This window comes from Balaenoptera acutorostrata, chromosome 20 (genome assembly GCF_949987535.1).
Source record: "Balaenoptera acutorostrata chromosome 20, mBalAcu1.1, whole genome shotgun sequence".
NCBI lineage: Eukaryota > Metazoa > Chordata > Mammalia > Artiodactyla > Balaenopteridae > Balaenoptera > Balaenoptera acutorostrata.
The window spans coordinates 26,040,871-26,065,148 of record NC_080083.1 but is presented as its reverse complement, the minus strand read 5'-3'; the positions used below and the strand labels follow the sequence as shown (position 1 = coordinate 26,065,148).

The window sequence follows — 24,278 nt, the reverse complement described above, 5'->3', positions numbered from 1 at the left end:
CAGAGCTCAGTAAAACTTTAATCCACTTGACTGTTGATGGGTGGGGCTGGTTTCCCTCCCTGTTGGTTGTTTTGCCTGAGGCAACCCAACACTGGAGCCTACCTGGGCTCTTTGGCGGGGCTAATGGCAGACCCTGGGAGGGCTCACGCCAAGGAGTACTTCCCAGAACTTCTGCTGCCAGTGTCCTTGTCCCCACGGTGAAACAGAGCCAGCCCCCACCTCTGCAGGAGACCCTCCAACACTAGCAGGTAGGTCTGGTTCAGTCTCCCTTGGGGTCACTGCTCCTTCCCCCGGGTCCCGATGCACACACTATTCTGTGTGCGCCCTCCAAGAGTGGGGTCTCTGTTTCCCCCAGTCCTGTCAAAGTCCTGCAATCAATTCCCACTAGGCTTCAAAGTCTGATTCTCTAGGAATTCCTCCTCCCGTTGCCGGACCCCCAGGTTGGGAAGCCTGACGTGGGGCTCAGAACCTTCACTCCAGTGGGTGGACTTCCGTGGTATAAGTGTTCGCCAGTCTGTGAGTCACCCACCCAGCAGTTATGGGATTTGATTTTACTCTGATTGTGCCCCTCCTACCGTCTCACTGTGGCTTCTCCTCTGTCCTTGGACGTGGGGTATCCTCCTTGGTGAGGTCCAGTGTCTTCCTGTCAATGACTGTCCAGCAGCCAGTTGTGATTCTGGTGTTCTCGCAAGAGGGAGTGAGAGCACGTCCTTCTACTCCGCCATCTTGGTTAATCTCTCCTCAGGACTCGAAGATAATTATTTTAACAAGACCTGTTTGTACAGAAATCTCGGCTTTGTCCTCCTTCTCTGGCAATGTTTCTTTCCCCTGGGTTAGGGAAAACATCTTTCAGTTGGGAGTTTTACCTCCTGCTTTTAGGAAGACAAAGGGAGGTCAGACCACTCTTCTTACATACTTGCTGTTTTTCAGTGCTTTCAGCTCAAAATAATCCTTATGCCAAAGTGACACATTTTGGGATGGCATATTTTTGCAACCCTTTGGTAGTTATTTTCCTCTTAGTCCATATGATTTTTTAAGTGCTTTGTTTTGCATTTTTGGATGGTATTTTAAATTGTTACAATAGCGATAAAATTTTCCTTGCAGGTAATTAGGAAAAAACAGAAAAGTGTTTTTTAAATATTAAAATTAACCACATTCCCACTACGAAATTACCACTGTTAACACTTCGATATTATATATGGTAACTCCAATTCTCTATGCATATATATTTTTAACACAATTATGCTTCACACGATGTTTTGTAACATTTTACATTCATTTTGTTATATGTTGTCATAGATAATTTATATCAATGTTCTATCGCTTCTAGTTTATTGCCATTATATATATATAAAACAATGAACAGCCTTGTAGATATATCTTTGTGAATAATTAATGATGATTTCTTAGGGTAATTTCTAGTAGTTTTCTGTTATTTTAATATTTTAGTCATCTTAAGAAATGCCTTAAATTATTTGAGGGAGGAGAGGTGACATATGATATTTTCAAACTCTAAAAACTACTTTTCCCTGCTTCCTTTCATCTTTCAAAGTCCAGATCTCTTTCTAATTTCAGGGTTCATAGTTAATTATAAAAAGAACTTCAAGTTTGTTAAGAAGGAGAGGAAAGCCTAAATTGCAGTAACACTGCATGCAAAAAAGGCAGCATATGAAATAGAACATATACTACGATTAAAACTGTTTCTAAAATGGCAAAATTTAAGGCACTTAAAGGAAATACATCAAAATGCAAAGTAACATAATCATATCAGTGTCAATATAGAAGAATGGACTAATGTATTTTCCCCTACATATTCTGTAACATGACTATAATATTACTTACAATGAAAAAAATATTTAACCCTAATTATATACATCTACTGCCCAAAATATGTTCATACATTTTGACCCAGAAATGTCATTTAATTTAACTATAGAAAGTAATTCTAGAGAAAGACTATGCCCTATGCATAGGGTGTTCATTAGAGAATTACAAAAAAATCAAAATCACCCAAAAACCCTAGAATCAAAGCAATAGGGAAATGGAGTATTAAGCAAACAATAGTAATATAATAACGATTAACAATGTGAAAGACATTTTTATTATTTAAGGTTAAGAGGGAAAAAGGATATGAAATGGTATGTATACCATGACTGCAATTTTGTAAAAATGTATATCCTTAAGGAAAATTACTGGAAGGAAATGCACTGAAATGATATCAGTATTACTGGTTGTGAGATACAGGTTACAGACTTTCAATGATATTGTTAGACTGTTTTTTTTTTTTTTTTCATAAAGAGAAGACCAAGTCCTGGTGGAACCATTACAAGAAATATCTGGCACAGTATTTAGTTTTGAACACAGGCTTTAGCACCAGATAGACTTAGATTCAAATTGTGATTTTACCATATTTTAGGTATCTGTGCTTGATTTTGCCCTCTAGGAACAATGATAATTATTAGTAATAATTATGGTGAATATATATCCCTATGTGTATGTATATATATATATACACATACACATACATACATACATATATTCATACACAGAATAAAACAACTCAGTGACCAACTAACTCAAAGGCCCCAAATAAGCCGAGGTGGAGAGGCACAGACCCTCCCTCAGCACAGTGGGTATTTGGAGAGTTCCCACCTACCTGGGGAGTGGTGGCACCAGCACACTTACCAACCTCTCTCAGATCATGGCTGCCCCTGCCAGCTAAGATTTCTGTCCCAACAGACATGCCCCTCAGTCTGTGAGTCTCACCTTATCTCTGAATTTCCACCCATCTCTTAGCTTTGTCAGAGTCAAGGAAAGGTTGATGTTCAGAAATATCACGAGCGTGGCGGTAATTTTTAAAAGCTGACTTTTGTTATATAAGTTCACAGAGCAGGTTCAACTGTCAAGAAGTCCATGGTGCCAACACACTGAAACTAAATGTCTACTACCAGGAAAGTTTGAGCAACTCTACACTCTACGCAGACACCCTGCATTTCAGGGAGCTGAACCCATTCACTTCTGATGCACACTGGCCCCCGTTTTGCATTTCCATCCACAGGGCTCTCCAATATAAACCACAGTCACTCTACTTAGACATTGGCTAGATACTCTCATCCACAAAGTGTGATCCAGCCCATCTCCATTATACGATATAATTTCATTCTAATTTCATTCCAGGCAGTTGGCTTGCTGTTTCCATGGTATCCATGAATGCCACAGCACTGAGTCCTCTAGGACTATCTGTGATCCCCACAGATATGATTTCACAGATATTCTAAAGCTCTTTTTGCTATGCTGAGGGAACTATTTCTTTCTTTTTTAAATTTTTATTGGAGTACAGTTGATTTACAATGTTGTGTTAGTTTCAGGTGTACAGCAAAGTGAATCAGTTATACATATACATATATCCACTCTAAAATTTTTTAGATTCTTTTCCCATATAGGCCATTACTGAGTATTGAGTAGAGTTCCCTGTGCTATACAGTAGGCCCGTCTGGGAACTATATTTCTGATAACCATATTGCCTACTCCAGTATTTTCAACATTCACAAATTATCCTTGAGTTTCTGTGAGTGCTACTAATGATGGAAAAAACAAAAACAAAAACCTGTTCTCAAGTTGCTACTTGTGTAAGTAGTAACTTACAGCCACTTAAACTTAAGGTGCCAGCAACTAGCCTAGGCACTGGCGATACTAAGAGTAATAATGCAGAGAGAGATTCTGCCTGTAATAAATAAGATCACAACCTGTAGGGGAAACAGACCTGCCAGAATTATAGGAAAAGAGTAATGAGCACTAATAAAAGGGTTAAGGACCACATTATGACTCTGAAGGATCCTACACACTTTTGCCTTTGTGGGCCCTTCCTCCGTGAAAAATATATAAAAAGATGACATTATTATATACAACATTTTCTTCCACCTAAAAATTCATCTTTTTTTCTTTTGATTTTAAAAGAAGTGCTTTATGCAGCACTGTGCCTACAGTACCTAGTAATGTTTAAGTCCTTTCTGGGTTCAGTGGTGGTTTGGGTGGATCCCAGGCAGCTTCCCAGAGAGAGAGCTGAATGTCGAAGTATGCATTTTCAAGATTGATGAGGGGGACTTCCCTAGTGGCACACTGGTTAAGAATCCGCCTGCCAGTGCAGGGGACACGGGTTCGAGCCCTGGTCCGGGAAGATCCCACACACCACTAGGCCTGTGTGCCACAACTACTGAGCCTGCATGCCACAACTACTGAAGCCCTCGCACCTAGAGCCTGTGCTCTGCAACGAAGAGTATCCCCCGCTCGCCGCAACTAGAGAAAGCCTGTGCACAGCAGTGAAGACCCAATGCAGCCAAAAATAAATAAGTAAATAAATTAATTTAATTAAATAACTATAATAAAAACCAAGGGGAGGAAATCACCAATGAAATAATTCAAGACAATTTCCCAACATGGAAGACTTTCTGGTCGAAAGGGTCCTCATCAAGTGCCCCATACAATGAATGGCTATAAGATATACACATCATTAAGAAATTACAAAAAATGAAAATAAAGAGATAATTCTTCAACTTTTCTGAAAATGAAAAGATCAGTCACGTATGTCATGTAAACAGTATAAGGAATTAGAAAGTCTTCTCAATAGCTTCTAGAAGCTATAAGTCAAAAAAGTGATGTCTTTGAAATCATGAAGAAAAATTTAACTACAACCTAGAATTTGATACCCATTTAAACTATTACACCTATGCAGCAATCTGAAAGAACAATGGGTTTAGGTAGAAGAAAAATAGAAGTAGACAGATCTCCAGAAGAAAAAAAAAATCTGCATTTAAACTAGTAAGACTACCTGATATGATTTACCCTATGGAAAACCAGAGGCTATTGGAAAGTGTGGGAAGAATTAGGAATAGGTAAAAGAAAAGTAACCAAATGGAAAAAGGTAAAATTAAACAGAGGGGGAGAATTCCCTGGTGGTCCAGTGGTTAGGATTCCACGCTTCCACTGCAGGGGTCACAGGTTCAATCCCTGGTGGGGGTACTAAGATCCCGCATGCTGCACTGTGTGGCCAAAAAAAAAAAAAAAAAAAAAAACCAGAAGGGGAAAAAACTAACCAGAAGAAAAATAAAATTAAAGGAAACAATGACATTCAATGACAATGCTTTGCTGTGAATAATGTTTGCCTAAGAATAATATCAACACTGAATACCGATTTAACCAAGTGATTTAACCAAATTGTTTTTAAACTACATTAGGAAAAATAGAGAAGAAATGGTGGTGCAAGAGAGCTAAATCTTCATTTACATTACCAAAAAGCAATGTCAAAAATGGATGCATTGGGGCTTCCCTGGTGGCGCAGTGGTTGAGAATCTGCCTGCTAATGCAGGGGACACGGGTTCGAGCCCTGGTCTGGGAAGATCCCACATGCCGCGTAGCAACTGGGTCCGTGAGCCACAGCTACTGAGCCTGCGCATCTGGAGCCTGTGCTCGGCAACAAGAGAGGCCGCGATAGTGAGAGGCCCGCGCACCGCGATGAAGAGTGGCCCCCATTTGCCACAACTAGAGAAAGCCCTCGCACAGAAACGAAGATCCAACACAGCCATAAATAAATAAATAAAATTTTTTTAAAAAATGGATGCATTAAAGGATAATATTTTAGATATTATCTAAATATCTAATTAGATATTATCTAAATATCTAGGTATTTCTGGTTTAGAAACACAGAGGTTCATAAATTTCAGAATCCAATTTTAGTTGTTTTTAGAATGGAAAGTGTCTCCCTCTGAAGGGGACCTGGAAAACAGGAAGAAGTAGGCAAAGAACTTAGTTTAGAAACCTAAAAGGACTATTTGATTTTCTAAATGAAGTATATGTGTTATTTTGATACAAATTTTAAAAGCATGCTGCAAAATATCTGTACTTTGTGTCTCTCACGTTCAGTTTTAAACAAAGGCCCCAGAACAGCACTCAGGTGACTATTTTTAATTATCAGGTGAGTACTTAAACTTAGAAGTCAATTGAGGGATCATATTTTTATATATCAGGCCCCTGGAGACACTGTAAACCCCATCAGATTGCTGAGGGTCAGGAAGTGACTAAGAACAGAGGGACAAGGATTTGTTCTAAAAGAGAAGCAGCAGGAACTGCTTCTACAAGACAGGTTATTATGAGTGTGAAGGTCACTAGAAATCCTCAGAATAGCTAGATCTGGATACTAGGAAGAACCAAACATACCATACCCTGAAACTGAAACCTAAGGAATCAGCAGCACATACAGGAATAACAGTTGTTTGCAGATATATTCTAGTTTACAGCAATAGGTCTCAAAGACACCAGTAGGGGGCCTTTAAAAATACCCACATCCAATCCAGATGTAGCATTCACTATATAATAAAGGAGAGACGGATCTGTTAAAACGGTTCAAAAGTCCCAAATTCAGCTACTGCAAAGAAAAATAGCTACTTAAGAGAAGAACATCCTGGTTATTTCAACGCCCTCAAGAATCCAGGTTTCAAATTGAAACTAAACCAATCAGAATTAAACCTTAATGCTCGTTTTTCACCATACACAAAATAAGGAAAAAACCCAAATAAAATTGACATTCATTTCACTGCCACAAACTAAACTGGTCTCCTTGCTTCGAGAAAAAACCGCGGAGCAGAAGTTACTCACCCCTTCGCCCAAAAGCATAAAACTCACACTCTCCACCCCGATACCTCACACCACTATAAGGCCCCATTAACTTTGGCTCTACCTGCCTAGGAAACAGAGAATACATTTTAATTTCAGCGCCATCTCTAATAAGTCACCAACTCCGAATTTTAACAACTACAGGCAAAGTATGAAAAAAAATCTCCCCCAAAACGGAAAAACTAACACAAATTTTTCCTGAGAATACCACCACTAACTTGCTACAAATTCTCCACTCCATAAAACAAGAACCTGCAATACAAAACTTTCTTTCACAAACCAAAGAACCAGGGGAGAGCGCGAACGCAGTCCCCCACTACCACAAATTATGCAGTCGAGTTTCCCACATTTGGGGAAATCGCAGGGGTCAGCACATCCGGAGTGCAATGGATAAGCCTCGCCCTGGGAAAACCACCTTCGTGATCATGGTATCTCCCCTGCCAGGTAAGTATGAGTTGTTGGCTTTCACTGGTACCTCACCCTCAGAGTCAAATCACTCTAAAGATAGGGTCACTTTTCTCATGCATTTTAAAACCCACCCCCCACTTCTGGAATAGAGTCTCCAAACTATAATTACCACGCAGCAATATTTTGTATATCTAGATATTGCCAAATCTTAGGAAATACAATGCCTAGTGTAAGCATTACCGGCAGTCACTGCTCTTATCTACATGTTCCACACCCCTTTTGCTGATCTCATTCAAAGCGTCCTTTTCCTGGTATAGTTAGTGGAATGAAACTTAAAGGCAAAGACGCTCTACGGATATAAAGGTAACAAGTTCTTTCCTTCCTTCAAGGGCTTGGAGCTAATGACGTCGCTGTGATTCTGGCGCAGTTCAGCAAGCCGATATTCACGTAATAGAAAGAGCAAGTCTGAAAAGATGAAATTTGGCAAAAGTACATTAAAAAATTCAGCCCAGGAAGTGCTAAAAATAGGTTGTCAGTTCAAAGCTTCAAGCACAAGTACAAAATATGCTCTTTTAAATATGCGGCATATGATCACCCTCACTTGCAAGAGCAGTTGCACAAACACTAATTCTAATTTTGAACCAAGTAAGTGGAAAACTCACAAAACGCCCCCTCCTACAGCAGGTATTCGGGTAAACCGTAGGGGGTCTGTTCAGCTGGAGTGTGATGACCCTCACCGTTGAAAATCACTTTTGTGATCAAGAGTGCCTCCTCTCCTAAGCAAGACTAAGTTGTGCTTCGACTTATCCTTAAACCCTGTTGTGCCCAACACTACAAGCACAGGGTCATTCGTTTGCTTTTTCATGGGTGTCTGAAATCCAAAACAAGACTACTGAAGAATCAATCTATCCTACAAGAAACTCCTGGGGACTTACCTGGTGGGACAGTGGTTGGGAACCCGCCTGCCAATGCAGGGGACACAGGTTTGATCCCTGGTCCAGGAAGATCCCACATGACGCGGAGCAACTAAGCCCATGCACCACAACTACTGAGCCTGTGCTCTAGAGCCCGTGAGCCACAACTACTGAGCCCACGTGCCACAACTGCTGAGCCCACAGCCACAACTACTGAAGCCCACACACCTAGAGCCTTGTGCTCCGCAACAAGAGAAACCACCACAGTGAGAAGCACGTGCACCGCAATGAAGACCCAACGCAGCCAAAAATAAATAAATTAAATAAATTTAAAAAAAAAAGAAACTCCTGGGCCCTCCTACACTATGTTAACTGCTTCGAAAAGAGCAAATCCCATCTCAGGTAGTGGTTAATGTATCACATATTCCACGTCCACATAATCAATATTATCATTCTTCTTAATCCTCTCCTTCCTGCGTCAGTGCATATTAGAATTGGAGTTTCCAAGTTTAACTGTTCTTCAGTTGTCTCTCCAAAATCACACTAGAACCACCCTACTTCCCAAGTCTTTTTATCTTACAGAAGGACTCTTCTGGTATTCTCTCCTCCACCAAAATAAATTAGCCAGAGTTTTATATCTTTTTTTTTTTTTTCCAGCTGCACCACATGGCTTTTGCAGTATCTTAGTTCCTCCACCAGGGATGGATCCTGGGCCCACTGCAGTGAAAGCACTGGGTCCTAACCACTGGACCGCCAGGGAATTCCCAAGTTTTGTATCTTTAAAACAGAAAGAAATAACACTATTTGTAAAAATTATCTTATTAAAAACTAGCAAGCAATAACTGAGAACACAGAGGTATCTGAGATGGAGGGAGAAAAAAATACTGGGGTGGGTGGAAGAAGGAGGTCATGATGTGAACTGCAGCTATTCCTGAAGTCTGTCTACCAGTTTGATTTTTATAAACTCTCTCCTCCAAAGAAAGATGTATTATGTAACATATATACTCATATACACATATATACATACACATAAACATACACGCATATGTAATCTAGAAACAAAATATCTGCAGTTTGTTTTGTGAAATAAAATTTAGACATCTTGAAATATGGCTGGGAACCACACATGTAAGGGAAAAAAGTGGTATCTATGAACTAGACTACTGTTATCACCAAACAACTCTTAAATTCAAACTGCCATTTTCAGAAGATCTGTGACTAGCAGTGCTTTTTATTTATTTATTTATTTATAAAGTATAGTTGCTTTACAATATTGTGTTAGTTTTGGGTGTAGAACAAAGTGATTCAGTTCATATATATATATATATATATATATATATATATATATATATACACACACGTATATATATATATATATATATTTAGATTCTTTTCCACCATAGGTTATTACAAGATATTGAATTTAGTTCCCTGTGCTATATAGTAAGTCTTTATTGCTTATCTATTTTATGTATAGTAGTTTGTATCTGTTAATCCCATACTACTAATTTTTCCCTCCCCCTGCCTCCATTTCCCCTTTGGTAACCATAAGTTTGTTTTCTATGACTGTGAGTCTGTTTCTGTTTTTTACATAGATTCATTCATATTATTTTTTAGATTCTGTATTGTGATATCATATTGTATTTGTCTTTCTCTGACTTACTTCACATAGTATGATATTCTCTAGGTCCATCCATGTTGTTGCAAAAGGCAATAATTTCATTCTTTTTTTATGGCTGAGTAATATTCCATTATACACACACACACACACACACACACACACACACACACACTGACCACATCTTATACCAGTCATCTGTTGATGGGCACTTGGGTTGTTTCCATGTCTTTGCTATTGTAATAGTGCTAGCAGGGCTATTTTATTTTACTTTACATTTCATTTCATTTTATTTTATTTTTTGGCTGCTCGGCTTGTGGGATCTTACTTCCCTGACCATGGAACAAACCCAAGCCCTTGGTGCAGTGAAAGTAACCACTGGACCACCAGGGAATTCCCTAGCAGCACTTTCTTAAACAAATAACACAGAGCCCTTCACAAGGCTAGTTTCAATATTTCATGAGAACTTCATTGTTATTGACCTAGTTATCAAAATATCTGTCCAAAACAGTCTGCCTTAGGGCAAAAGGTGACTGTCCATTCTCTTGTAGCTCAAGCACATTAAAACATCAATGCTACAATCCTCACAGAAGCCCTGCAGAGCTTAACATCCTTTGAGGAGAGCCACAACATTTCTTTGATAAGGAAATACATGAGTTTATGTTAAATACTAACATAAGTTAGCGTAGAAAAAGTAGAGACGCTTCTTAGTTCATTTTACAAAGGTTGCAAAACTCTGTTGCCAAAAAATGTATTATAGATGAAATCATCTCACAGATTAATCTTACTTATGAACAAAAATGCAAATCTCTTAACTAAGCCTATAAAATCTTTATGACCCGCAGCTAGTAGAATATTAAAAGAACATACACAGTAACTAAATAGGTTTTATACCAGGAATATAGGACCTACGTACATAAAGTATATGATAGGGACTTCCCCAGATGGTCCAGTGGTCAGGAATCTGAGCTTCCACTGCAGGGGGCTCGGGTTCGGGGAACTCAGATCCCTCATACTGTGCAGCGTGGCAGCCAAAAAAAAAAAAAAAAAGTATATGATAAAGGTAGCACTTCATATAGGTAGGGGAAAAGATCAATTACCTAATAAAGAATACTTAGAAAATTGGCTCACCACTGGAAAGGGAAAAAAAATGCTTCCTTCCTTCCTCCTACTTTACATTTAAAAAAATCAGATAGATTAAAATATTCAAATTAAATCATAAACCATATATAGAAAAAATACAGATGATTATGCTTATAATGATTTTGAAGAAAAGAAAGACTTTTTTTTTGGCTGCGCCTAACGGCTTGCAGGATCTTAGTTCCCTGCACCCCCTGCAGTGAAAGCCCAGAGTCTTAACCACTGGACCACCAGGGAATTCCCAAGAAAAGAAAGACTTTCTAAGCATGTTACCAAAGTAAGAATTAAATATAAGTTTGCATAAACATAACCTCAATAAAATAGAAAACTTCATAAAGTTTAAATACACATGACAAAGTGGGAAGATATCTGCACTATACAGATTAGGTAAATAGCCTGTATGATACAATATGCATATGAGAGAGAGTTGGCAGCATATGGATTTTGTTTTTTTTGTGTTTTTTTAAATTTATTTTTGGCTGCATCAGGTCTTCATTGCTGTGCACGGGCTTTCTCTAGTTGTGGTGAGCGGGGGCTACTCTTCATTGTGGTGTGCGGGCTTCTCATTGCAGTGGCTTCTCTTGTTGCCGAGTGCGGGCTCTAGGTGCACAGGCTTCAGTAGTTGTGGCACAAGGGCTCAGTAGTTGTGGCACGTGGGCTCTAGAGTGCAGGCTCAGTAGTTGTGGTGCACGGGCTTAGTTGCTCTGCGGCATGTGGGACCTTCCCGGACTAGGGCTCGAACCCGTGTCCCCTGCCTTGGCAGGCAGATTCTTAACCACTGCTCCACCACAGAAGTCCCTGGATTTTGGGTTTTAACATCAGACAAAACTGAGCAGAATTCTCGGCCTTTCATAATAAACATTAGTTATTGTTTCTAATAATAAAAACATAGACCTATTACAAATACATATTTTAAATTAAAAGTAGCCTAGTTAGAGACTTCCCTGGTGGTCCAGTGGTTAAGAATCTGCCTGCCAATGCAGGGGACACGAGTTTGATCCCTGGTCTGGGAAGATCCCTCATGCTGTGGGGCAACTAAGCCCGTGCGTCACAACTACTGAGCCTGTGCTCTAGAGCCCACAAACTCCAACTACTAAGCTCCCGCTCCGCAACAAGAGAAGCCACTGCAATAAAAAGCCCAGGCACCACAACGAAGAGTAGTCCCTGTTCACTGCAACTAGAGAAAGCCTGCGCAGCAACAAAAACCCAGCGTAGCAAAAAAAAAAAAAAAAAAAAAAAAAAAAAGTAGCCTAGTTAAAAAGTGGGAAAGGACATACACCAGCGTTCATAGCAGCATTACTCACAATAGCCAAGAGGTAGGAGCAACTCAAGTGTCTACCCATGGATGAATGGATCAACAAAATGTAGTATATACATACAATGGAGTATTATTCAACCTTAAAAAGGAAGGAAATTCTGATACATGCTATAACATGAATGAACCTTGAAGACATTACGCTAAATGAAATAAATCAGTCACAAAAATACAAATACTATATGATTCCACTTATATAAGGGAAGAGGAAATGGTGAGTTGTTGTTCAATGGATAGAGTTTCAGATTTGCAAGATAAAAAAGTTGTGGATATCAGTTGCACAACATTGTGAATATAATTGACACTACTGGACCTTACACTTAAAGATGGTTAAGATAAAAAAAAATTTTTTTTTTTTTTTGGCCATGCTGCGTGGCTTGCGGGATCTTAGTTCCCTGACCACGGACTGCACCCGGGGCCACAGCAGTGAAAGCACCAAGTCCTAACCACTGAATTGCCAGGGAATTCCCAAAGATGGTAAATTTTATGTTATGTGTATCTTGCCACTATTAAAAATTAAAAGTGGGCAAATGATATAATGAGACAGCTACAATGCTAAAATATACTTGGCTAATAAAACTACTATATGAAAAGATTTTTAACCTCTTAGTCATAAAAGATAATAACCATTTAAAGTCAATTATACCTCAATAAAAAAAAAAGAAAAATCACCATTTAAAGACTGCTAAAGGCCAGTGCTAGGGTGGAGGCAGGAAAACCAGCCCTCATACACCGTTAGTAGGAGTGTAAGTCGTGCAAACATTTGGCAGTGAGATTCAAAATGGGGAATTCCTTGGCAGTCCAGTGGTTAGGACTTGATGCTTTCACTGCCGTGGCCCAGGGTTCAATCCCTGGTCAGGGACCTAAGATCCTGCAAGCCATGCGGCCTAGCCAAAAAAAAAAAAAAAAAAAAAGATTCAAAATGAAAATGTGCATACTTTTTGACCTAGGAATTCTACTACCAGAAATGTATTGAGAGAGAGACAGACAGAGAGAGAGCACGCGCTTGAGAGTAACCACAAGGGCATAGATGGGCATCCTCGAAAAGCGAGCTCCAGAGCACACAGTACCTCATCACAGCAAAAAAATGGAAATAATTCAACTGTCTTTATAGGCTACTGATTAGAAAGATGGGCCTTAGGACCAAGTAATATCCAGCCATTAAACTTAATTTTAAAATAGTTTTTAATCATATGGAGAAAGTTTTTGACAAAATATTAAGTGAAAAACAAGATATATACATTGCTTCACAATTTGATCACAACTATCATAACTCAAATAAATGCATTATATGAAGTTGTAAGAAGATTAAAATAAACCAAAATGTTAACATTATTATCTCTGAGTGAAACTGAGTCCCCTTAAAACTGAGTTCCTCTGCTGAGTTTATGATTAACCTCTCAATCCAGAACTTTATTCCCTTTCTTGTCCTGCACCTGTTTCCCCTCAAGACTGTGGAGTAGCAAAGAAAAGGGGGGGATTGTAACTGAGCAGGATCCTATGGGGCCTTCCCAGGACAGAGCCCCTATCCCCATGTCCTCTGCCTGCCTTTTGTTTGTAGAAAAACTTTAGCCTCCTAGGCCTTCCAAGAGTTCCAAAGAGCAAATTTAATCAGAGAAGTGAGAAAATGCAGAAACAAAAGAAAACAGTCAAGCAAAACAAAATAATAATAGTTAATAGCCATTAAACAAAGTCAAGGAAGTTTAACTCCTCCTCAAGGGCTATAGATAATATTCTGAGCCATATCCTTCGGCTGTTTTGCAGATACTGAAACCCCCACCAGGTGGAAGAAGTTAACTGCATGCTGACCACAAGTACATTGACCCCAGACAAGCTGGAACCAGAATGTTGATGATGTTGACTCCCAATTACCTCAGCACCAACCAATCAGAAGAATGTCCATGAGCTGATCAAGCACCCCACAACCCTCTCTCTCGTCCTGTCTTTAAGCCATTGGGGAGTTTGGGTCTTTTGATCATTAGCTGCCCATAGGCCTTGCTTGGCTTTGCAATAAATGCTGTACTTTCCTTCACCACAACACAGTGCCAGTAGATTGGCTTTACTGTGCATGGTGAGTCGACCCAAGTTTGGTTCAGTAACATGAACTGAAGAAAAGATCTATGAACATGGAAGCACCCTAAATGTCCACTGACAGATGAATGGATAAAGAAGATCTGGTATATATCTACACACACACACACACAATGGCATATTATTCAGCCATAAAAAGGAATGAAATAATGCCATTTCCATGGATGGACCTAGGGATTATCATACTGAGTGAAGTAAGTCAGATAAAGACAAATATCATATGATATCACTTATATGTGGAATCTAAAAAAAATGATACAAATGAACTTATTTACAAAACAGAAATAGACTCACAGACATAGAAAACAAATTTATGGTTACCAAAGGGAAAAGGGCAGGGGGATAAATTAGGAATTTGGGATTAACAGATAAACACTACTATAAATAAAATAGATAAACAGCAAGGACCTATTGTATAGCACAGGGAAGTATATTCAATATCTTGTAATAGTGTATAATGGAAAGAATCTGAAAAATATATATATATGTATAACTGAATCACTTTGCTATATACCTAAAGCATTGTAAATCAATTATACTTCAATTAAAAAAATTTAAATAACAAAATAAAATAAAAAAGAAAAGGTCTATAAATCAGTTTTATATTCTTTATATTTTTGGTATTTTATTTTTTTTCTACTTCCTACACGTATATATTTTCCACCTATTTAAGAGTACAAAACAAAAAAAAAAAATAAGGAGAGAGGAGCAGGTCAATCACCTAATCATCCATTCTTCTAACAAATATATACTGAGCACCTCCTATAAGCCATACACTGGGCTAGGGGCTCTAGGAAAATGAGTAAAATCCACATGGTCCCTGTTCTACTGAATCTTTCATTCTAGTTGGGTAGATATATGTTAAATAAATGATCACACAAAGACATCTGGTGTTATGAGAGCCTTAAAGGGGAGATCTGACCTAGTTTCAAGGGAGCTTGTTGGAGGTAGAGGTTCAGAGTCAGAGAAGAGGTCAATGAATGCTGAGATTTGAAGGATAAATAGTAGTTAATTGGGTGAAGCAGAGAGGCATGTTGTGGCACACACATGGAATTAAGACCAGAGTGGCTGGAGTGTAAAGAGTAAAGGTGAGACGGGACTTCCCTGGTGGTCCAGTGGGTGAGATTCCACGCTCCCAATGCAGGGGGCCCGGGTTCAATTCCTGGTCGGGGAACTAGATCCTGCATGCATGCTGCAACTAAGAAGCCTGCATGCCGCAACTAAGACCTGGGGCAGCCAAAATAAATAAATAAATAAATAGATGGATAGATAGACATTAAAAAAAAAAAAGAGTAAAGGGGAGAGAGGGAAAGGATGCAACTAAAGAGGTAAACAGGAGCCAGAACATGCAAGACTTTTTGTAAGTCTTATTAAGAAATTTCGTCTTTATCCCAAGAGCAAAATAGGGAGTTACAGGAAATGAAATATACTCTAGAAAGGACCCTGTCTGCAGCATGGGAGAACAGACTAGAGGGGAGGGGAAGACAAGATGCAGAGAGACCTGCTAAAAGGCTCTTGCAGTACCTATAAGAGAAATGGTGGGGACTTCCCTGGAGGTCTAGTGGTTAAGACTTCACCTTCTAATGCAGGGGGTGTGGGTTTGATCCCTGATCCCTGGTCGGGGAACTAAGATCCCACATGCCTCGCGGCCAAAAAACCAAAACATAAAACAGAAGCAATACTGTAACAAATTCAATAAAGAATCTGAAAATGGTCCACATCAAAAAAATCTTCAAAAAAAAAAAAAAAAGAGAAATGGTGACAGCTTGGCCTAGAAAAAGAGACATGGACATGATCGAGATATTTTAAAGAGAAAATTGATAGGGTTTGTGGTTATAGTGAACATGGAGACTTAAAGGGAAGGAGGTGTGGAAGATTCCTAGGTTTCTGGTTTGTGCAGATGGAAGGATGGCTATTCAGTTCACAGAGGCAGGGAATGCACGAAGAGGACAAAAAGATTTTGGGATGGGATGAAGATAACGAGTTAGGTTTAAGATAGGCTGAGTTGGAGATTTAGCACTGTGTTGTATGCAATTAGATATTTGCATCTGGAGGTCAGAGAACAGGTTAGAGCTAGAAAAATAAATTTACAAATTATTGGCGTATAGTCACTGAACTGTGAATGTGAATAAGAGAGCAGAGGGCTTCCCTGGTGGCGCAGTGGTTGGGAATCTGCCTGCCAATGCAGGGAACATGGGTTCGAGCCCTGGTCTGGGAAGATCCCACATGCCACGGAGCAACTAGGCCCGTGAGCCACAACTACTGAGCCTGCGCATCTGGAGCCTGTGCTCCGCAACAAGAGAGGCCGCAATAGTGAGAAGCCCGCGCACCGCGATGAAGAGTGGCCCCCACTTGCCACAACTAGAGAAAGCCCTCACACAGAAACGAAGACCCAACACAGCCATAAATAAATAAATAAATAAATAAATAATTAAAAAAAAAAAAAAAAAAAAAGAGAGCAGAGAGATAGAGAGAGAATGAGAGAACCAGAAAGGAGAGGAGACAACAGAACTGGATAGTCAGTGAAAGGTCAGCTATGGGGCCTTACAGTAACATTTCATGCCCTGGTTATGGAGGATAAAATTGTAAGGGAGTCAGAAAAGCCAGATGCCTAGGAATGAAATCAGAGATGTGGCATCACAGAAGTCAAGTGAGAACAATGTTTAAGAGTTTGGGGACAACAAATATTTTGAGCTCCCATTACGTACAAGGCCTTGTGAAATTGATATTGCTATTCCAAATACATGTTTGAGGCCTTAAGCTTTATCACAACCATCTCTAAAGCTAAACCTTGATTCAGAGTTTTTTTCTTAGTCCAAACAGCACTTATTTATCTTTCCTATTCTCAAATTCACTTGAACACCAGTTTTAAAAGTTCTATGTTCTTATGCTAAAAGAAAATAAACTTCTCAGCTATAACATAAATATTCACATTATTCCTCTCCCACAGCTCTAGAAAATAGCCCACGCAGCATGAAAATGTGTCCTTATTTGAATACGTAATTATAGATATTGACAGCATATCGGTAGCTCATGCCTACCCTTGGTATTGTATCTAGATAACAACACAAGTCAGAAAGGCAACACAACTCAATAATAATCCTGATTGATTAAGGCTCCATGAGGGCATAGATTCTTTTGTTAGTCCTGTCACCCTGCACAGAACTAGTGGATAAATATTTAATGTTGCTTAAGTGATCCAATCTTCAATGTGCTAGTTTTAAATTGGGACCTGGGTAAACTGTTCACAGGATTACTATAAGGATCAAGTCAAATAAAATAAAATACGTAAAAGCACTTTTCTTTGGCACTTTACAACCGTAGGCATTGTTTTTCTTTTAAAGGCTCATAGCATTGGCACTCTGCTGAGCTAGGTGTTCAATAAGGCTTTATTCGACTGAATATACATACTATAATATTTTTAAGTGGAGAAAAAACTTAAGATTTATTATGTACCTTTTCTGTGCTAAATAATTCATATTTGTTCATTTAATCTTTCTTACAACCCCTAATGGAAGAAATATTATTATCTCCCATTTGCAGGCGAGGAAACTGAGTAACTTGCTGAAAGTTTCACAGTTGGTTATTTCCCAAGATGTGATACAAACCCAAATTTGTATGACTCCAAAGCTCATGCTTATTTCCCCATAACAGTACTTCTCAAAATCAAGTAACCCCAAATTGCAAAGGAAAATAATAACATACTCGCAGGAAAATCTGGGAGACTACTGAAATATCCAGTTTAAACTGGATCTTTCTTCAAACTATTATGTTTATCTTAAATTTATACTTGCATTTTACTCTACAATATATTAATGCTTGTTTAATAGAAAATGTTTTAAATGGCTCACCACTTAACTCATTCAATTCTTCCCTCTCTAAATAAATATCTGAGAAAACCTGACAGTATAGGAAGGTGCACCTTCCGTAAAAATCCCACAGCGTTATTTCCTGGCGCCTGACCTCGTAAAACTGGATCCCAGTTTGAAAGCCTGACTATAGAGCAAACTGCATTAAAGATATCTTAAGAATGATGGTGAAAACAATAATTATTATAGCAACTCAAGGGTCAGGATATTAATGATGCGTAACAGTATAACTACAGATAGAGTCGACTAGTTTAACTCCCCACTGCTAATGAAACAAAATTCTAACACGACCGATTCCATTGCGTTTCACTGAACGACCTGAAGAGCTATCCCTGAATATGTTAACACCATCTTTTCTTCATCCAGGACCCTGGTTACTTGATAAGTATAAGCATGAATTCTCCCAGTGGACAACATTTATGTAATGCTCCCTGTATGTCCAGATGTGTAACATACTAGAAGATAAGCAACATACAGAGTGGCAAATAAACCACATTTTGACTAGTCCTACCAGACTTTTCCTGCCCTATCAAATGGGGGACACATACTTCTAGAATTTTCCCCCCACCCCCACTCCAAGAGCTACCTCACAATTTGGAGGTAGCTCAGGGAAGAAAAAAGGGTACTAGGTTTTAACTTTGGCTTCAAAAAAACTGCTCTGAGATTCCATGTCCTTATGTTCCTTGTGGCATGGCTGTGAGCCTTGGAAATGTGTAGGATTTGCTAAAGCGGTCAGCACATTTCCTTCCTTAAAGCTTATGTACTTAAAGGGTTCTGATTTGCAATATTTAGGGAGTTCCTTTAAGCTAGGAAGAAAAGTCAAGGCTAAGAAACGTCGCCTAAAGGAACGGAATGAGTTTCTCCCTTAAATAAATTATACTCTCCTGGACAAGTAAAGACTTTACAAGCCACCTTCCAAACCGCCTCTCAATTCCCCCAAAATTCTCTATTTTAGAAGTGGTCCCTTACCAACTCTGTACCACAACAGGAGCTCTTGCGTAGCCCAACTCCTCCCTCTCAAGGACCGGGGGAACCCATGCCCAGCCCACTATGGGGACTATACTTGCTTACTTATCCAGCTACTTCTAGGCAGGCCGTGAAGAACTAACGGTCTCAACCCGTCATGCTCCAGACTCGACTCGCGGCAAGACGTGGGCGGCTGCGGGGATTCGGCGCCGAGCGTGCCCCGCGGCTCTGGGGGGCTGGCCCACAATCCCTCGCGAGAGCGAGGGCGGGAAAGGTGAGGGGGCCTAGCAAGGGGGACAGCCGGCAAGAAGACCCAAGACCCTGGAATCCTATTACGGGGATGGAGAGTAAGTATTCTTTATACGACTGTTCTGTACCCCAAACCGGTAACATGCCAGTGTCTGTGGGTAGCTTAGCTCCCATTCGGGGAGATCATTCCTACTAACAACCCTGAGGCCTCCACCCAACAGGTCAGGGTGGAGGTGAGGAAATGTGGTAAGACCCACTGGGCCTGGCTTTGCATCCTGCGGTCTCCATCCATCTTTTTATTGTCAGGATGTACGTTTGATGGGCAAACTTTAAATGGGATTTGGAAGAATCACGATGGAAACGGGGCAACATATGTAAGAGAGACCAGACTTCCGCACAGCCGCAGAGCCGCAGAGCCCCAAAGCCCAAGGCCGCGTGCAGTCACGCCGCGGACCCCACCCTTCCGCCTTACGTCTGACGTCACGTGGCGCGGCGGGTGCGCGTGCGCGGGCTTGGCCGCTTCGGCGTTTGCGCAACTGCGAGCGTAGGTGTTCGGCTTTGAAATGCAGCGGGATTTAGTGAGTTTGCCCCTATCCCCAGCGGTGCGGGTGAAGCTGGTGGCTGCAGGTTTCCAGACTGCTGAGGAACTCCTAGAGGTGAAACCCTCCGAGCTCAGCAAAGGTAACGGACTCCCATTACAAGCTGAGGCACTCTGGCCGCTGTCGGGGCCGCCTCCATCCCCGTTCTCGGCCAGATTCTGGCGCCGCCCACCGCCGCGTTTACACCGTGAAACAGCTCCTTGACTCCACTTAAGTGTGGTTTGAATGGTTAGAACTGTGGCCTTGGAAACATTCACCAGTTGCTTTCTCTACCAGTGCCTGCTGAAGCCTCTGAGAATTATCTCATTTATACTCAAAAGAACCCTTTTAACGTGGATTATTATGTTCAATATATAGATGAAGGAACTGATGCTTGGGATGCTAAGTAACTTTTCATTATGAGTGGGCTAGGAAGTTGTGGAGGCAGGATTGAAATCCAGACAGGCTGTCTAATTTTCGCTGTTACAAAATCCAAGGGGCAGGGATTAAATTTAAGAAATGCACGATTCGTAAATTTAAGAAATGCACTGTTCGTGATAGGATGAGATAAATTAAGAGTGACAAAGGGAGTAGAATCCCCAGAACCTGGAGAAAGCAGTAGAAAGAAGACATCGCTTCTCTTAATGTAATTCACTGAAAAAAACCCCAAAACTCACATTCCAGAACACTGTAGATTATATGTTGGTGGGAACCACTTCCTTCTGAGGTACACAATAATGAAGCTGTCTGCAGTCACTCTCACTGTGCACATTACACTACACTATGCCCAGAACTGTGTTATTAAGATAGATAACATTGCCCTTAACGATGGCAAATAAGGTTTCAACTCTCCACTCAAGAACAAATGTTGTAGACCCAATGTTAACTATTTGTCTTAAGTCTTATGCCAAAGACTGTATCCCCCAAAGTTTGATGGGCTCATTTTCTTTCAACAGGTTGGTTTTACAAAAAAGAAATGAGAGAATATGAATGATAATAGTAGCTAACAATTATTAAGCATTTTGGATGGGCTTAGTGTTCTACCAAGATTTTTATGTGTGTTGTTTCATTCCCATTTTGTAGAAGAAAAGTCTGAGGCATAAAGAAGTAACTTGCCCATGCATGGTAACTACATAGTAAGTGGTGCAGTCAGGAATGACAAACCTAAGTAATCAGACGAGTTAAGGCTCTTAAATTGGATGGAATTTTCATTTCCTTAGCACCATTAATGTCTTTTGTTAGCGCCAAATTTATAGTTCATATCCTTACCCAATCAAGCACTGATATGTGAAACACAGAAGTGATATCCTCTCCATTATTTCTTCCATAAGCAGCTTGTTTTGTAATTTCCATTTCACTTCTTAGGCCATGTTGTCAGGAGTGAAATTGTATAGTTGAGGAAGCATAAGTGTATTGTTTAAGCTATTGGTGCATCAAATAATTTTTCTTATTAAATAGTTTGCAGTGATCCATGAATTTTTCATTCCAATGTTTTCATGAATAATACATGCACTTGCGCTTCTTAAATCTGCATCTTGTTTTAGGCAGTTAAAGAGGCCATTTTCATTCTTTTCTAAAAAATAATTTGTATACCTTATGAGAGCAAGTTTATTATGGCTTCATAAGACCAAAAGAGATAGTAAAAGACCAAAGAGATAGTAAAAGGACCAAAAGGAAAAAAAAAGGACATTTTCATTTCTACCTTCTGAGATAGATACTCTTGTAGGTACTCAGAAATGCTTTAGAGGTTTAGGTTTTTGAATTCTGTTTCTGAGGTAATAGATAAATCTTTTAAGTATGTGAGGACTAAGAAAACATAGATAAATGCCTTTATTAACTTGAAAAATTAAATAGTTAATCGAATGTTACATTTTTATGTTTCTCTACTCTTGGCATCATTCTTGTTATTTAAAAATTAAAATTAATGAAGACAACTCAATAACATATGACTTTTAAATTTCTAAAATCAGATGTTTTTGTTTCTGTTTCTTACTTGCAGAAGTTGGGATATCTAAAGAGGAAGCCTTAGAAACTCTGCAAATTATAAGAAGAGAATGTCTCACAAATAAAGCAAGTTATGCTGGTACAGCTGAGTCAGGCAAGAGGTGTACAGCACTGGAACTTCTTGAGCAGGAGCATACCCAGAGTTTCATAATTACCTTCTGTTCAGCACTAGATAATATTCTTGGGGGTGGCATACCCTTAACCAAAACAACAGAAATTTGTGGTGCACCAGGTGTTGGAAAAACACAATTATGGTAAAATAAAATGTTCCCCTCTTACATTTATGTAAGTAACAGAGTATTGTGTTGTGGGTATACAGTTAGGAGACCAAAAAAGGCATGTATGTGCTCTTAATTTTGTGTGTATGTATGTGTGCATTAAACAAATCAACACTTGCCTTATGTCAGCACCCCATCTTGATAAATTGATACAATTATTTTGATATTAAAAAGTGTTTCTTTTGCAACAGTATAGTGTGGTCAGTGGGGTCAACAAGCAGTCTTCTACTTTGTTATAGAATTAATTCCTGAGAATATATTTGAAAGCCAAATGTTTGAAAGTAGATTTTTGTATAATAAGAAAGGGTTGCATTCCCAGAAGCCTAAAAACCACTAAAGAGTCCTTAATTGTGGTTTTATAGGCACACCCTCCCCCTAATCCATTCATCAATTGATTCACATATGTTTGGAGCCGGGGAGAGTCAACCATCTCTGTTACCTTGCAGAGTATATTTATACCTATAAAATATTTAGTGGTATCTAATGGGTTGTGATCTGGAGTTTGAAAAACACTGCCTTAGATGATCATGATAATGATTTGGTCATTTCAGTTCTTTCTCTTGACAGTATGCAGTTGGCAGTAGATGTGCAGATACCAGAATGTTTTGGAGGAGTGGAAGGTGAAGCAGTTTTTATTGATACAGAGGGGAGTTTTATGGTTGATAGAGTGGTAGACCTTGCGAATGCCTGCATTCAGCACCTGCAGCTTATAGCAGGAACACATATGGGAGAAGGTAAGTTAGCAAGTGCTCTTCTTTCTGTATAATAAAAGTAATTTTCATTTGTATCCATCTCAAGCAAGAGACCATTTGGAACGTGAAGCTTAACGACTTGGCCGTGTACTAGTATTAAACTCTCATACTTCTCTTACAAATTGAGAAATGCCACACCTGGGCTGGCCTTTTCTTCCCCTTTTATGGCCCTCACTTTTTACTGCAGGAGCTCTGGGACAAAACCTGTACTTCAATGTATGACTTCAAATCATCATGCTCTGGCCTGCCAGGTGTTAGCTAATGTTACTGGAAACCTTACTGTAAATATTAAATGTTGTGTCAATGCATTCAGTGTATATTGACTTTCATACTGGTTTTTCCAAAAACCAAGGGTGGCCTTGAAAAATCATGTCTGGAAATGTTTGGAAAATTAGGCTGATTGACCTTATGTGGCTCTGAGTAGTATGTAATTGACTTCACAACTATGTTAATTGTATTGTTAAAAGTGTTGGGAAGTTTTTCTGCGCTTATTGTGTGGAAATAAAGTGTTAGATTAAAAAAGTTTTTTTTAAGGTAATTTGTTTTCAAGTTCTTGTCCTTCAATTACTCATAAAATTAAATGGTTTCTGGTTTGACTGTTTTCTTTTGCTTTATTGTATTTTATTTTTCGGATGTGCAGTCCTTATTCTTTTCTCTAGAAATGTTAAAAAACATAATGCTTTTCCTAAGATGTTTGTATTCCCTTTAAATGAATATAATCAGCTGAATATTTTTATTTTCATTGTAGTACTAGGTGTCCTTTTTAACCAGTGACCGGTATATCTATTGAAAGTCCTGCAAGCTATCCATGTCACAGGTGTAATTTGTAATAGAGTCTTAAGATCTTGTAAATATTGTGGATGTAGCACTGCAATATAGTTTTTAATGATTGGTGTGTGATTAAGCTGTTGTTTTTTGGTTAAAAATGAACTGGTTAAATGTATATTTGTAATAGGCAATATTTTCTGAAATTTAATTTCTTGGTTTTTCTTTCAGCGTTAAAACTTAAGTACGTTTTTAAATGCAATGATTTTTAACTTGTTTTTCTCTGAAATATGTCCAGGACCAATCTGGTTATTTTTAAAAAAACAAATCTAAGGAGAGAATTTTATTTTATATCATTGTTTCTACTTAAATATCAAATTATACTATGGCATTTAAGGGGAAAATATGCTTCTTTTCAACATTTTTCCTTTTAACTTTTAATTTGGAGTCTTATGAAAAAAACAAGAAAGAAATTCCATTGTGTTACTTCTATTCAATGGAAGCCAATAACTAGAAATATGAAAAGATAGACATTAAAACTCTAGTTGTGTATGTGTCTAAACAATTTCTAGATAGTCTAGTATGTAAGGAAACAGTGGAAAAGGTGAAAATAAGAGGTCAGGAATTATGAAATGATAGCTTGTGAAATGACAGGTAAAACT

The 24,278-nt window shown here is 39.1% G+C and overlaps 1 protein-coding gene and 1 non-coding gene across 6 annotated transcripts in view; one reads left to right on the top strand and one right to left on the bottom strand.

The window, feature by feature from the left end:
• Positions 1–6,957: 6,957 nt before the first annotated feature.
• On the bottom strand, positions 6,958–7,121 carry LOC114238859 (U1 spliceosomal RNA). The gene has a single exon (XR_003624120.1). It is a non-coding gene; the product is annotated as a U1 spliceosomal RNA (small nuclear RNA).
• A 12,621-nt stretch (positions 7,122–19,742) lies between these two features.
• The window catches only part of RAD51C (RAD51 paralog C), a 42,011-nt gene continuing 37,475 nt past the window's right edge, over positions 19,743–24,278 (top strand). For 4 of the 5 annotated variants that reach the window (XM_057536661.1, XM_057536659.1, XM_007190300.2 and 1 more), the window contains exons 1-3: positions 19,743–19,920; positions 21,817–22,075; positions 22,667–22,833. In XM_057536661.1, the coding sequence (XP_057392644.1) occupies positions 19,803–19,920; positions 21,817–22,075; positions 22,667–22,833 (544 nt within the window). In that variant the 5' untranslated portion in view covers positions 19,743–19,802. The remainder of the gene's footprint in view (positions 19,921–21,816; positions 22,076–22,666; positions 22,834–24,278) is intronic. The other variant, XM_057536660.1, reaches the window with a different exon arrangement.